The 14,079-nt window shown below is 31.7% G+C and overlaps 1 protein-coding gene across 1 annotated transcript in view; it reads right to left on the bottom strand.

The window, feature by feature from the left end:
• LOC148276730 (uncharacterized) overlaps positions 1-14,079 on the bottom strand; it is a 140,285-nt gene that overhangs the window by 89,274 nt on the left and 36,932 nt on the right. Inside the window, exon 2 of the mRNA XM_088233850.1 lies at positions 6,016-6,222. Within this exon, the coding sequence (XP_088089976.1) occupies positions 6,016-6,222 (207 nt within the window). The remainder of the gene's footprint in view (positions 1-6,015; positions 6,223-14,079) is intronic.

Below are 14,079 nucleotides of genomic sequence, written 5' to 3'. Positions count from 1 at the left end.
GAACACAATACATAGGTAATGACGAAACTATCTTCGTTCCTTTTGATTGTTCCAATTCGAAAAAAATATCTGATAAATAGAATAGGTGTTTTTTTATTTAGTTCAATAATTAACACTGTTTTAAAAAAATACAGCATAATAATTACATCTGTTCTTATTATAACACCATTTATCACTACTACTACCATCACGCCATTTCCCTATTGGGGTAGACAGAGAAAATGGACCGCCACACACGTCTATCCTGGCATACATTCCTAGCTTCTTCCACATTCATACATCTTGTCATACATGCCCTTCGGTTCTGTCTGCTTTTGACATGACCAGATTTAAGATTTTTGTTTGTCTGATCATGCCACGTCTTCCTTAATCGTCTTCGTCTCACGTTGCCGTTCATTTACGCCATATATACTTGTTTTACCATTCTTTCGTCGTCCATTCGTTCTACGTGACCAAACCCCTCAGAGATCCTTTCTTAATCTTATAAATTATACTTGACTCAGATTTACACTCTCGCCTGATTTTATAATTCGTAACCCTGTCATACATTGATTTCCCACACATTCGTCTAAGAAGTCGCATTTAAAAAAAAAAGTTTTATTCATTTTAACAAATAAGTAACATACATAATTGTATTTTTGTTACCGCAAAGCCGAAGCTTGTCTGCGGGTTATATTACATTAAAAAAAAAATTATAAGTAAGTACATAGTTTAATAATAATTGAAGAATAAAATATATTTATATGTACACTTAAGTTTCACTTGCTGTTTATAATTTTTTGACTATTTTTTTAATGAAATTAGGTTTTTTTCTTCACGATTTTTAGCTGGTATTAAATTGTACAGTTTTGGTACTACACTACTCATTGTTCTGTCACCATAGTAGTTTTTCTGTCGTGGTATCATCAGCTGCTGTGCCAATACTTGTCGGGTCATGATCTGGTGGTTTATTTTGGATTTAAAATTGCAATCGAGGAAATTTCAAACCGCGTTCACTCGGTTTTCATCCTTCATCTGCCAGTTCCATGTTTCATTTGCATACATACGTGTTGGGACTAAAACTCCGTTTTTTTTATCACTATTTATCACTATTGCACGCTTATTTTTCTAATTTAATAAATAATATATTTATACTATTTTCTATACCTATATACCTATGTGGGTACAATTCGTTATTTTAAATTGTAATTGATTCTTTTACTCTTTGTTTTGTTTTATTTTTAGAATAATTTATATACTTATGCTATAATGCTGCACTTGAACGTATTGCTAATAATTGTAAAAGCCCATAGGACGTGTAAATAAATAAAATTTAGAGTAAGAAACATAGTTAAAGACAAAGTAAAAAATATATATTCGTGTAGCAAAAAAAAAGGTAAAAACCTAGTAAAAAGGAAAAATATAGTAAAATAATATATAATTTAAAAAAATGTTTTTACAAAAAATTCTGTAATATATTTTACTAGAAAACATTAAAATAAAGAACTACTAGTAGGTTTTTATGCATGCCAACTTTGAAACTAAACCTTGTAGGATTTAGGGGATTTTCTTCGTTGATTTATCACACCGAGAGTGTTCAATATTTTGGAAAAGCTTATTAAGCTCTCAAGGACAAAAACTATTTTCAAGAAAGGAGTTAAGGACTGGATTTTCTTTGGTGGGAGGGATTTGAGTAGGAAATTTCTTGATTATTTTCCGACGTTTGAGTTTACTGTTTACCATATTGATGTGCCATAATATACAGGTGTTCTTTAAACCCTGTCACATCCAAAACCACGATGATCAGTATGGGCAAGAAGACATATTAAAAAAATTTATTTAGAACGAAGAAAATTTTTAAAAATAAAATATTTTAAAAATACAAATGGTTGCTTACTTCTGCAGGGGAGAAGCGAGGGGGGCGCAGCCACGGTTGACAGTGTATCAGGCTCCCTTCTCCCCGTTTCTTTACTGCAGGAGTTAGCAACCATTTTTTTTATTTATCTTTTATTTTTTAAGATTTTAGTAGTTCTAAAAAAATATTTTAATGTGCCAATATGTCTATTTGCTCATACTGATCATCGTGGTTTCAGATGTGACAGGTTTTAAATAACATCCCATACATGTTTTTTTTTAAAAATATTTTTTATGTTTCTGATCCTATATTTGTGGTGATATACTCATGTGTCTGTTTTAACTTATTGCTCGTCCCATCTCGAAACGGGACTTTTAGTCCCTTAAAGTTGGAACTAATGTCTCAAATAATATACAATAAACTTATGTATGTAATAAATAGATAAATAAAGCTAAAAAATCCTGGTATTTATTAAAAACAAGCATAAAATCATTTTAAATGTTTTAAAGAAAAATAAATTCCTTTTAAACTGTCCATACTAAATTCCGGTGTGACAGGGTTAACACAACGGGGGTTCGATGGATTGAGGGAAAACGTAATTATATGTATTTTACAATGGCGAGGTCTCTTGCAGTTCGAGTATGAAATGTTTGACGTTTATTCAAGGACATATCATATTTATTTACATTAATTTATGTCTACTACTGTTTTGTTTGGTCGGTGAGCATATTTGTATTTTGATTTCAAATAAACAAAACACTATTGTGGTCGATTTTTTCAATTGATAAATGTGCTTTAGTTTCGCAATGTTGCCTGGAGCGTTTTCTTCGAGTTTTGACATGAATAAACATTTTTATATCGCACGTGATATATATCTCGTATTTGATAGGTGAAAATAACAGTACAACTGGAGTTTTTTTTCGTTCTACGATTTTAATGAGAAAATGTACCTTGTGTATCAATGGTAGTAAAAACAAACTTGTACGCAGGGTTGCCAGACTGGATCAAGCGAAAATAGGTAGATTTAGAAAAATAAATCGGTAGATTTCGGTAGATTCTGGGGGTGAGGAGGGAGAAGAGGGGCAAAAATGAATTTGACAGTTGTTGTTCAAAATTAAAGCGCTGTTTCGTCTAAGGCCGTTGCTTTAAATAGTCGAAAACGCACGATAAATGAACAATTGAAAACCAAAAGGACTGCAAAATGTAAATCACCAAAATTTATTGATTCCGGCTTGCAAAAATGGCACAGAATACAGGTAAATCTTATTTTATTCGTTTGAGGTTATTTTAATTTATTTATTTAATTTTACAATACGCCCAAGGGGCATTTACAAAAAATATACAGGTAAGTACAAACATAGTGCGTAAAAATTTAAAAGATAAACAACGCTTTTTTGTGTACATGTAGAAACAATAAGAAGCATACTGCCATGCAAAATAAAAAGTAAAACTTTACATAGTAAAAAAGAAAAAAATAAATAAATGGATATAAGAAAAGTTATTGAATTGTTATGTTGATATTTCAATTTCTAATTCAACAATACTGTATTTTGTGTTACCATACAAATTCTTTAAGGTTTTAAGGCATACATATTTTGATATAAGTGTATGTTGCTAAATAAATTGATGAAATCACACTATGTTACGTGTGTATGTATTTTTTATGCACAAAAATACATCCGTTGAATGTATTTTCATAAAATATATTAAATGATGTTTATAAATACCCGTTCTGTGGAAATTCAAGTAATGTGTATTGTAAGCCTGTCAATGACTCGGAATAAATAGTTTTTTTTGCAGGTAGAAGCGTCTTGCAGCATATAGGCACTGAAATAGATGGCTCTTTTCTGTCTCTCTATGTTCTGGTCATTTTTACAATCATCAGACAAACTTTGTTGTCAAACAAAATTGCCAAACAAATGAATAGATCTGCTAACTGCTGAAGTACTGAACAAATTGCGTAAAACAATGATTCAACTAAATTTAAATACATAATTGACTAAAGAAAAACCATTTCTATCATGTTTTCTCACATCCATACATATGTATACATGTATGGATTTGAGTATGTATGTGTGCATATATGTGTGTATGTATGTAAGGGTGCATGTATGAAAAAAAAAAAGAAAACCCCCCTGCTCTAAGTTTCACCGATTAATTTGTTTATTTTTTGTTTAGATTCTATGACATTGTGAACAATATTCTGTGTTTCTTATATTAGTTTTATATCACCCGTCGATGGGAGGAGTGCTCTCCCGAAACTATAGTTGTGTTCTTGTAAAATAATAAAATTGTGTAACACTAATAACAAAGTTTTATTTTCATAATTATTTAACATCGTTAATAATTAGGTTTATTTTAGTTTTTTCAAGTTCTAAAGCTGATTTTATATATTTATGTTGATTTATATGTCAAGAATTGTATTAAAAAAATTAATTAACTTACCAAATACAAAAGATTTTTCGTGTGTCAATATAACTCACTCCTTAGACGTTACTACAAAGTTATGTCGTCAGTTTTTCTGACAACTGTCATTCTAATTATCTTATATTTTAAGTTATTGAGTTTTTCTACTGACATTTCTTGGTGGAATTGCATTTTAATTATAATAATAAAAATACTTTATAGTTTTATTCCACTTTTATTTATAATTATTTTATAATTTTTTTACCAGTGACCGGATTTCGTCGTGACCGACATCGTCAGACTGGTGATGATTATAATTATATTTTAAGAACTATAGTTAGGCAGACTAGACATGATCTAGAGAAATCTATTACCTAAGTGTGTATGTAGTGAATAAAAAAATTGTTATTTTTGTCAATAAACCATGATTATTATTATTATTAATTATTAAGTGTGTATGTCTAAACCACTGCACACCGAACCTTTTTTCAAGACACCTATTCACAGAATTCACTATTTTGCTGTTTCAGACCCTAGTGAGTTGCCACAATTCTCACCCGTAGAAGATAATACTCGTGTGTAGGTACAAATATAATAGAATATGTTTTATAGACACATTATGTAGGCGGCATCAATAGTCTTATTTAAACAACCTTCATGCTGTGGACCGTCTTCATCTCTTTTTCAAAGCTGCTATTTTCCCTGGGGTGGAATTCTAAATCATTTCTGCCCCCTAGAGAGTGGTTAATTAAAAGATTTATATATTTTCAATGCGATGACACTTTGCTTCTTAAAACGGCCATATTGATAGTTAAACGTCAAATTATGTAAAAAACTGTTTAAAAAACAAAAAGAAAACAAATACGGTTTGGTCAATTCAACCTAATTAAGTTACCTTGGGCAATGATTAAGGTCGCAATAATGTTCTAAATGAATATTTTGATTATGTTCAATTTCACGTGTTCATATTTATTTGACGTTTAATCATCAGTGTGGCCAGATATGAAGCAAAGTGTAAGCGCATGCAAACAATTATAATCCCCAAATTAATCATTCTTTAAGAAAATTCAGAATACCACCCTAGGTACAAATTCTCGACTCATTCGATGACTTGATTGAGTCAGGAGATTTTGGGCATGAAGATACTGGGGCAGTGTTGTTACACAGTACATGGTTTTTGCAATTTAAATGTCTAAACCCATGCATGCGTTTAAAAACGAACATTGAGTATATGAGTACGTATTTAGCCTATGAATAAAATATGTTTTGAGTATGTAGGTGGTTGAGGGTTGGTTGAAGCTCCTACCCCAGTTAGAGATTGAAAGAGAAAACACGAGGTTGCTGTTTGATGTTAATTTATTATACATATATTATAAGTAATTGCACTTGAACTACATGCTGGAACAGAGTGACTTCGTCGAGTTGGATTAACTGACTTTGACTGAGTTCTGTGGTCTCTTTTTAGCCCACGTTCATTTGTAGTTCATTTTTTCATGGTAGGAACGATGTGAATGTACTGCAGAACGATGATCCCGATTTCATGTCCAATACTGATAGAGTTGCATTAAATGTGATATTGGATTCTACAGAAAATGATTACATTACTTTTTTCGGTCATCACACAATTTCAGGTGAAACGTTTTAGCACGTGTGTGTCGTCGATTATGAACCCTACAAATACATTTATTTATTCATGCTTGTCAACTTTGCAAATGCACATATCTTTGATTAAAAAAAAAAACGATTCTTAAAATTATAAAATAAGAGTTACTCACCTCTCCTTTCCATATCTGACGGCGGGGTTCCTGTTGGCCGCCCTACGCTCGGCCGCTAGGGCTGCGCCCACCCGCCTGCGAAGCTCCGCGGGGGCGGCGCTGTTCGCGTACTCCGCCAGCCCGAAGGCGTGGGGCCGCAGGGAAGACTGCCCCCCGCACAGCTGCAGAGAAAGGAACACTACGAAGGCGAACGGAATTAAACTGCATCTGAAAATAATAATAAAACTGTTTTTTAAAGATGTTGCAAGTGGGCCACTGTTCGTTTCTTGGCGAAACTGTAAATAATATTGTTTCGAGATTTATTTATTTATTACTAAGGTATTTTAACGTGTACTTTAAAGTATAAATCATGGTAGTCACACATTATGGACGGCACAAAATACACACTCTTTCTCATCAAAGGGAAGTAATGTTGAGTTTCTAACCCTTGGTGTTGAAATTGTCAAACGTAGTTCCTACTAACAATCCTTTCACTGTGACTTGATTTAATTAGTAAAGTTAACCCTTCAATGCCCAATTTTTTTTATTCTTTAAAAAATACATTGTGATGTTTGTTTTTTTATGCAAATACTGGGAAAAATAAGGAAAAAAAAATCCGTTTTAATTCCATATTTTAGGTGTGTGGACAATAAGAATATAAGAAAAATAAGATATAACGATTCTAATGAACATCTTTTTAATACAATAACGAAAGTTGCGGAAGCAATTATAACTTCAAATAGTTAAAAAAAAAACAAAAAAACCACCATTTGAACTTTAGCTAAATTACACTTTTTAAAGAATACATGCGACTGACTTTATGTTTCAAATTTTATCGAAAAACTTTACCCTGGTGACGGTTTTTAAAATAAATTATAATGGCTAGTATGTATACAATATAATAAACTAGTTTCCGAGCAATAAACATGTTCAAAATAACTTTTATACACCGATTATCGGTATGGAGCAGACCGTCTATATCTATTTATTTATTTTATTAGGTAAACAAACAGTATATACACATATATTGCCAATTTCTTTGTATATTAGCGTAAGAAACTCATGCACTCACCAAAAAAAATGTTTACACTTAATACAATAATTTTAATTATGTTCAATATAATAAATGTAAAAGAAACGAAATGAAAAATAATAAAGTTAAATATCTGCTTCTCTCAAAATGTCTATAATTTTTGACCTGAATTTACATACATTGTCACAAAAAATATCAGCCTCAGTTAAAATATTGTTATATTGGTCGCATATTCTAGGTATTGTAGATTGTTTAAAACAGTTTGTTGACGTGTTTTCAGTGTAAAACAGAAGATTTTGTCTTGTCGGTCTAGATGGCACACGGAATGGAAGTCTTTCAAGTAGATTTGGAGAATCAACTTTATTATTTATTAATTTGAATAAAAATAACTGGTCTAACAGTATTCTTCGATTTTTAAGAGAGTTTATTTCATGGTACTGCATACTTTTAGTGAATCCATGAAAATCCATGGACACTTATGCACCCACCAAAAAAAATGTTTACACTTAAATAATTTAAATTATGTAAAATATAACAAATGTAAAAGAAAAGAAATGAAAAAAGACATATGTAATAATAAAGTAAAATATCTGCTTCACTCAATACTTCTATGATTTTTGACCTAAATTTACATACATTGCCATAACAAAAATCAGCCTCGGTTAAAATATTGTTATATTGGTCGCATATTCTAAGTATTGTAGATTATTTCAAATAGTTTGTTGATGCGTTGTCTGTGTAAAACAGAAGATTTTGTCTTGTCGATCTAGATGGCACACGGAATGGAAGTCTTTTACGTATATTAGGGGAATCAATTTTAAAAATTGATTCATTTGTATAAACATAACTGGTCTAACATTATTCTTTGAGTTTTAAGAGAGTTTATTCCATGGTACTGCATACTTTCAGCATAGTTAGAAAATTTAAGGTTTAATCGGTAGTTGACTCTTTAAAGAATTTTTGTTGAACCCTTTTTAGTCTATTAATACTAACATTATAGTAAGGTGATCATTTGATCTCCTATTTAGGAGTACCGTATTCTAGCTGATAAGTCTCACTTTTGTTAAGGAAAGTGATTTTTTATCAACTGAATGTTTGAAACTCTCTATTTTTTTTCCAATTTGAAATAAGCAATTGCTTCCTGCAAGGTTTTTTTTGTTTCTTTTTCTTCATAAGAAATATTTAGATTACGACCCCCGAAAGAAGGCAACAACCTGTCCTCGGGGGTCGCCAGCTATTTTCCTACTCGTAAGAAGCACAGCTTTATCAAAATCATTAAAAATTACTCATTTACAATTCTATTTTTATGTTTTCACTCCGAGACATAACAACTCTTCTGACTAAAATATTAAATTTGTGAAGAAGAATGTTGGACTATTGAATATTGATTTTATTTTAAGACATCTTGAATACATAATTAAGCATTCCACACCGAGTAGTATTGTTGCTGCGGTCATTTCTATGTAAACTCGTTTCGCTATTTTTCATTAATTTAATGTATTCATTTATTTGTTTTTAAAGTCACCTTGGCTATTCAAGTAAGAGTGCCATGCATTTTTTTTCGAGTCAAATCAGAAGCTAAATTTATTACTTAAAACATGTTTTTATAACCGCATAAAAATAGATACGTTAGTTCTATACTATCTATCAAAGATATAGCAAATATTTCGTTCCCCTCAACAATTTTATAATAAAAGAGAAAGCAAATCAAACATTTATGTGAGAAAGACATACTCGTATTTATATAAATTTAACGATTAAGATAACATTATCAATAAAACTTCATGATCTTTCTTCTCTAACTCATTTAGAGTCCATGCGGCTCGACTGCGGAATCATATCCAATCCACCATCAAAGATGTTAATACAGTATATTTGTTTAAATCACGTCTGAAGAAATATCTCCGTTCTCTTCCTTAATCTCTCCTTCTTTCCTGTTTCCTCTTTTTTCCCTTTTCTCATTTAGTAACGTATTGATTAAAGATGATAGTTCACAAATACATTTATTTCTATTTCTATCTACGTATATTTGTTTTTTTTTCTATTAAATATGTTTTGTAACTTGACTTAAAAAATAAAACTTTTATTTTGTTGGTTGGTTGAAGGAAATTACCATTTGGCAATAAGCCTGCCAATGTATAAATAATATTATGTAGAAAAAGTTAAATAAAATAAAATACTTAATTTGACCAATGAGCGCTTTCGCCTAAGAAAGCATCTCCAGGACTGGTATGTTCACAACATTTAATGTAAATGGCTATTAAAAGCCCCAACCACTTACCCGGATCTGTTTAAAGGTCTTGTGGCCTTTTTTCAGATCCGCACATTGCAAAAACAATTTTTGTTAGCTGTAACATCCTTCAATTTTTTTTTGTATGTGCATTCTCGTCGATATCTACGAACACATCCAGCGCAAAGATCTACATTTCGCTGAAAACCGCACGTAAATTAATTAAGCAGTTTAGGAGGAGTTCAGTGACATCACACGTACAGAAGAATTATAAATATATAAAGATTAGTTATCTCTTATGTAAGCGTAACATTTTTTCGATCGAAAAGTGGTGACGCTTCTTTTTTCGATTTTTAAACCGCTATAGTAAAAGTTGTTTCTAGTTTCATTTGGTCTCACATTAGGATGTTTGAAATCATCGCCATTTTTCGTTCCGTATTTACAACCACTTCACTAAGAAACGAACTATTTTTATTTACTTTTTTAAAGACTTTTATCTGAGATCAGCCATCGCATCGAGCTCAAACACTCGTCCAGGATTCTAGTTCTATTTTACCACTTGGATCCGTAGGTACTCTTAATCTGCCCGGACACAGAACAACTTTTAATACCTACCAAATAAAAAAAATAGCTTGTGTCTAATCATAAGTATGACTAAAAGGTAAGAATTGAGATAAGCCTTGACCTTTTCAACAGAAAACATGTAGTTTGTTAGTTGTACACATAAAAGTAATTGACACACGATGCGATAAAAGCATTTATCAATATTTTACTATCAATAATAGTGTTTTACGTTTAAAATAACATTAAATAAACCGCTGTAAAATTAAAATGATTACTGGAAATATCTCAAACCAGTTCATTATTTTACTATATTTAGAATTTGTGTATCTGGGAAGTACGTTTACTAGGAATTAAAAAACTGAGAAAGATATTGAAAGGAGGGTGAGTGCCGGGAACAGGGTGAACGGTGCACTCAAATCTACTTTGACAAACAAATGTTTATCGCAGGAGGCAAAACTAGCAGTTCAAAATGGAGCTCTAATGTACGGGAGCGAAGTATGGAATTGGAAAAATAATTATGAAAGTAAGCTAAATGCTGTCGAAATGCAATCCCTCAGGCAAATGTGAGATAAAAAGATGTATGATAGGTGCACACATGTCGATATCCGTGAACTTAAGGCTGAGACATGCATTATCGACAGAATCAAGAAAGTGGTGCTGCGTTGGTTTGGACATGTAGAGAAAATGGACAGCAAAAGAACGGCTAAAAGGATCTACGATGCGAATGTTGATGGATGCAGAAGACCAACTAATACAGGACACGATCTATTCTATTAAATACTTGAACGTAGACGTGTCAGTAGTACTGATAATCGGCGGGCGTGCATGAGAAGATGTATGAATTTATTCATTTATTTGTATATAAGTTTCATAGGCATTTTTAAGGACATATTTATACGTAGAAAATTATTTTAAAGGAAAGAAGAAAGACACAATGGTATATAGTAGACTTGGTGGGAGTGGAAGCGGGAGAGAGGTGTTTTTAATTGAATTTGATTTAGTGATCGTTTGAAAGAAGACAATTTTTTATCAAAGAAATCAAGACTTGTATGTTTGCCTAACATATCTCAAATGATGAAAACGTGAGATCAGAAATGCTACAAAAAATAAAAAATGTAATTTGACCCCATTGACAACAATCACATTTGAATATCATTGAATGTCATTGACTTTAATGTTATATTATATCGGATAATGTTAATTGGAACGCGATATTAAGTCCAAATCTGGCGTCTAGTAATAAATTCAAAATGGCGAATGTCGCGTTCGGTTTTCAAGTTTTTTAAGGAATTCCGGATATCTACGACGGTTATTAACATTCAAAGTAGATACTACTTAATATAATAGCCATAAAGCTGTCAACGAAATCACTGTTTACCGCAGATTTTCCAAATAATTTTGCATTTTATTGTTGTAAGCTTTCCAATTTTCAAGTCTTAATAGAATATACGTAGAATGAAAGAAAATAATTGGTAAAGTAACATCAATCCTTCCGGGCCTAAGGGTCTAGGGGGATCTAGGGTTCCACAGGTAGCATATTTTTTCAGTATTTTTTAAATAATTATGAGCACCCCCCATTTTTATGTATATATTTTTTTAAATTTAAAATATATACAAGTATTATTGTTATCAAAAACATTTTTCACTTTGTGGTATGACATTTTTAACTATTAATTATTATAAACAAATAAGTAAATATACAAGTATTTGTTTTTTTATTAATATCCCTACAGAGATGAGGTAGAATTTTTTCAAATTCAGGATTATGGATATTCGAGCGTTTACAGGGCTTATGACCTGTCATTGGCTGGGTTAAGTGGCCACTTTACGTATTTTACAACATTCCCCATTCCGCTTATTAGCGAATATCGACACAGGTAACATTTTTTTGATTTTTGTATATATGTTATTAAATATACCTACTCCCCCTTGGGAGAAATCCAGATTTGTGTATGTCCAAAAAAATACACGTACCAAAAATAATGTTACAAGTATTTGTTTATTTTTCAATTTAATTGGTATTTTTTCTCTTTTCTTCAAAAAAATATTTTGAACTATTTTATCTGGTTTTGTTGAGTTTCTTTTTTTTTCTTCCTAATACTATTTTTTTTCAAACCATCAAAAATAAAATAAAAATATTTTTATTATTTCATGCATACAATTTTATGTCTGTGCTCTTTTATTTGAATATAAATTAAAACTAATGTCACCCGATGAAAAACTATTATAAATAGTTTATCGGGACAAATTTGTTTTTCTTTTAATAATGTATTAATATTGTAATAACAGTGTATTATATGGAATAAAGACTAAAAAAAAAGTTCTAATATTGATTGAATTTTTTGCATAAAAATGTGCAAAAATTGAAAAAAAAAAATGTTTCTGACAACTTTTTTCAATAATAACTCATATTTAATTTTGCTTTATCCCATGCAAACGGCAAACATTCATCGCTGTCCAGTTTAATTTTATCTGATATATAAGTCAGTTTGTAAGTGTAGTTTTTGCTATTTGTTCGATTTTTTCCAGCTGTAACCATAAAAGTCCGGGTTTCATGCTTTGAATTTTACATGTATTTCCCCTTCCAACACTCCGTTGTTTCGCCCCGCAAACAAATGGTGTGACATTAGATCAGTGCTGTTCAACGTGTCACAGAGAGAGCAGCGGGATGTCATATAGCATCCTTTCGCAAAAGTATTTTATGAAAAAATGTATTGCTTTCGCAGAAACAGTGGAGTTTTAGTCCCAACACTTACGTATGGAAGTGAAACATGGAACTAGCGGAGGAAGAATGAAAGCCGAGCGAACGCGGTTGAAATGCGATCTCTTGGACGAATGAGTGAGAAATCGATGTATGACAGGGTTACGAATGATGAAATCAGGCGAGAGTGTAAATCTGAGTCAAGTATCATTGATAAGATTAAGAAAGGATCTCTGAGATGGTTTGGTCACGTAGAACGAATGGACGACGGAAGAGTGGTAAAACAAGTGTATATGGCGAAGATGAACAAAATCTTAAGTTTGGTCATGTCAAAAGCAGATATATGACAAGATGTACGAAAGTGGAAGAAGCTAGGAATGTATGCCAGGATAGACGTGTGTGGCGGTCCATTCTCTCTGCCTACTCCAACGGGGAAATGTAGTTTTTATCTTTCGTAATGGAAAACGTTATTAAAAAAAAAAAACAATGACATTTATTAGACATATTTAGATATTGCAACTAAAATCTTACGCCGCCAGGTGACCGTCGCCGTCCGCGTCGTTTTCTTCTAAATATATAATGCTAAAAATTGACGCAGCATCAAGCAGAGCGGCACTAAGACAGGCGGACCTAAAAACTGGTGTCATATGTCAACATAATACTATTGAAAGAAAATGGTCTTTAGGAAATAATGTTCGAAATGCTATTCTCCAAACAGAAAAGCTTCAAATAATGTATGTAATCTGCGAGTGTAAACTCATGAAGGAAAATATACCGACTGAGTTTTTAGATGTCAAAATCCAGTAAACATTTTGTATAAAAAAATAAGCTGCTGAAATCAGTCAGTTTCCTTCCCCCACCGGGAATGGACTGGCGCTGGGTGCGCTTATAGATGTTAACATTTATTTTTTGAAGAAGATATAAATGGTGACGTTAATTTATAATTTACTAGCGGACCCGACAGACGTTGTCCTGTCCGAACGTTCGCTTGCCTGCGATTAGCTGGTTCAGCAAACGCGAAATCTCGAAAAATTCGAGTTTTCGATAAACTATATACTGAGTGTCATTTGTCATTGAGATCGCAGTGCCACCTACCGGGTCCGATTGTGAATTTAAACCATCCAGGGACCCACTAAAACACACAAAAAAAAATTAAACGCATTCTCGTCGAATGCAATCCTGGTAGATCGACGAATAAAACGTTTATACTCCTAACTTTTTTTTTAGATATTAGATTGTAGATTTAAAAAAAACATTTAATAAAGCCAAATAAGTTTTCCACATAAATACAATTATAAAAATACATTTCAGTGAGATACTAATAAAGAAGTGCATGTGTGTGAGAATGCGTGGGTAAAGGAGTGGAGTTTGGTTTTGGTAGGTATGTGAATATGTGTGTGAGTGTATATGGGTGTAAAGTTGGGTTTATGGACAGGGTGAGTGTGTGTTTGATACAAATGAATAGAAACATCTTATATATTTTATGTCAAAACATTTTTTTATAAAGAAACAAAATTAACAAAAAAAATGTATTTTTTATTTTAAAAGTGGGCTTAC

Source organism: Micrasema longulum, unplaced genomic scaffold, assembly GCF_059751315.1.
Source record: "Micrasema longulum isolate JH-2025_06_02 unplaced genomic scaffold, ASM5975131v1 h1tg001157l, whole genome shotgun sequence".
In the NCBI taxonomy this organism is placed as follows: Eukaryota; Metazoa; Arthropoda; class Insecta; order Trichoptera; family Brachycentridae; genus Micrasema; species Micrasema longulum.
The sequence above is the reverse complement of the archived record's forward strand: the minus strand, read 5'-3'. Positions and strand labels throughout refer to the sequence as shown.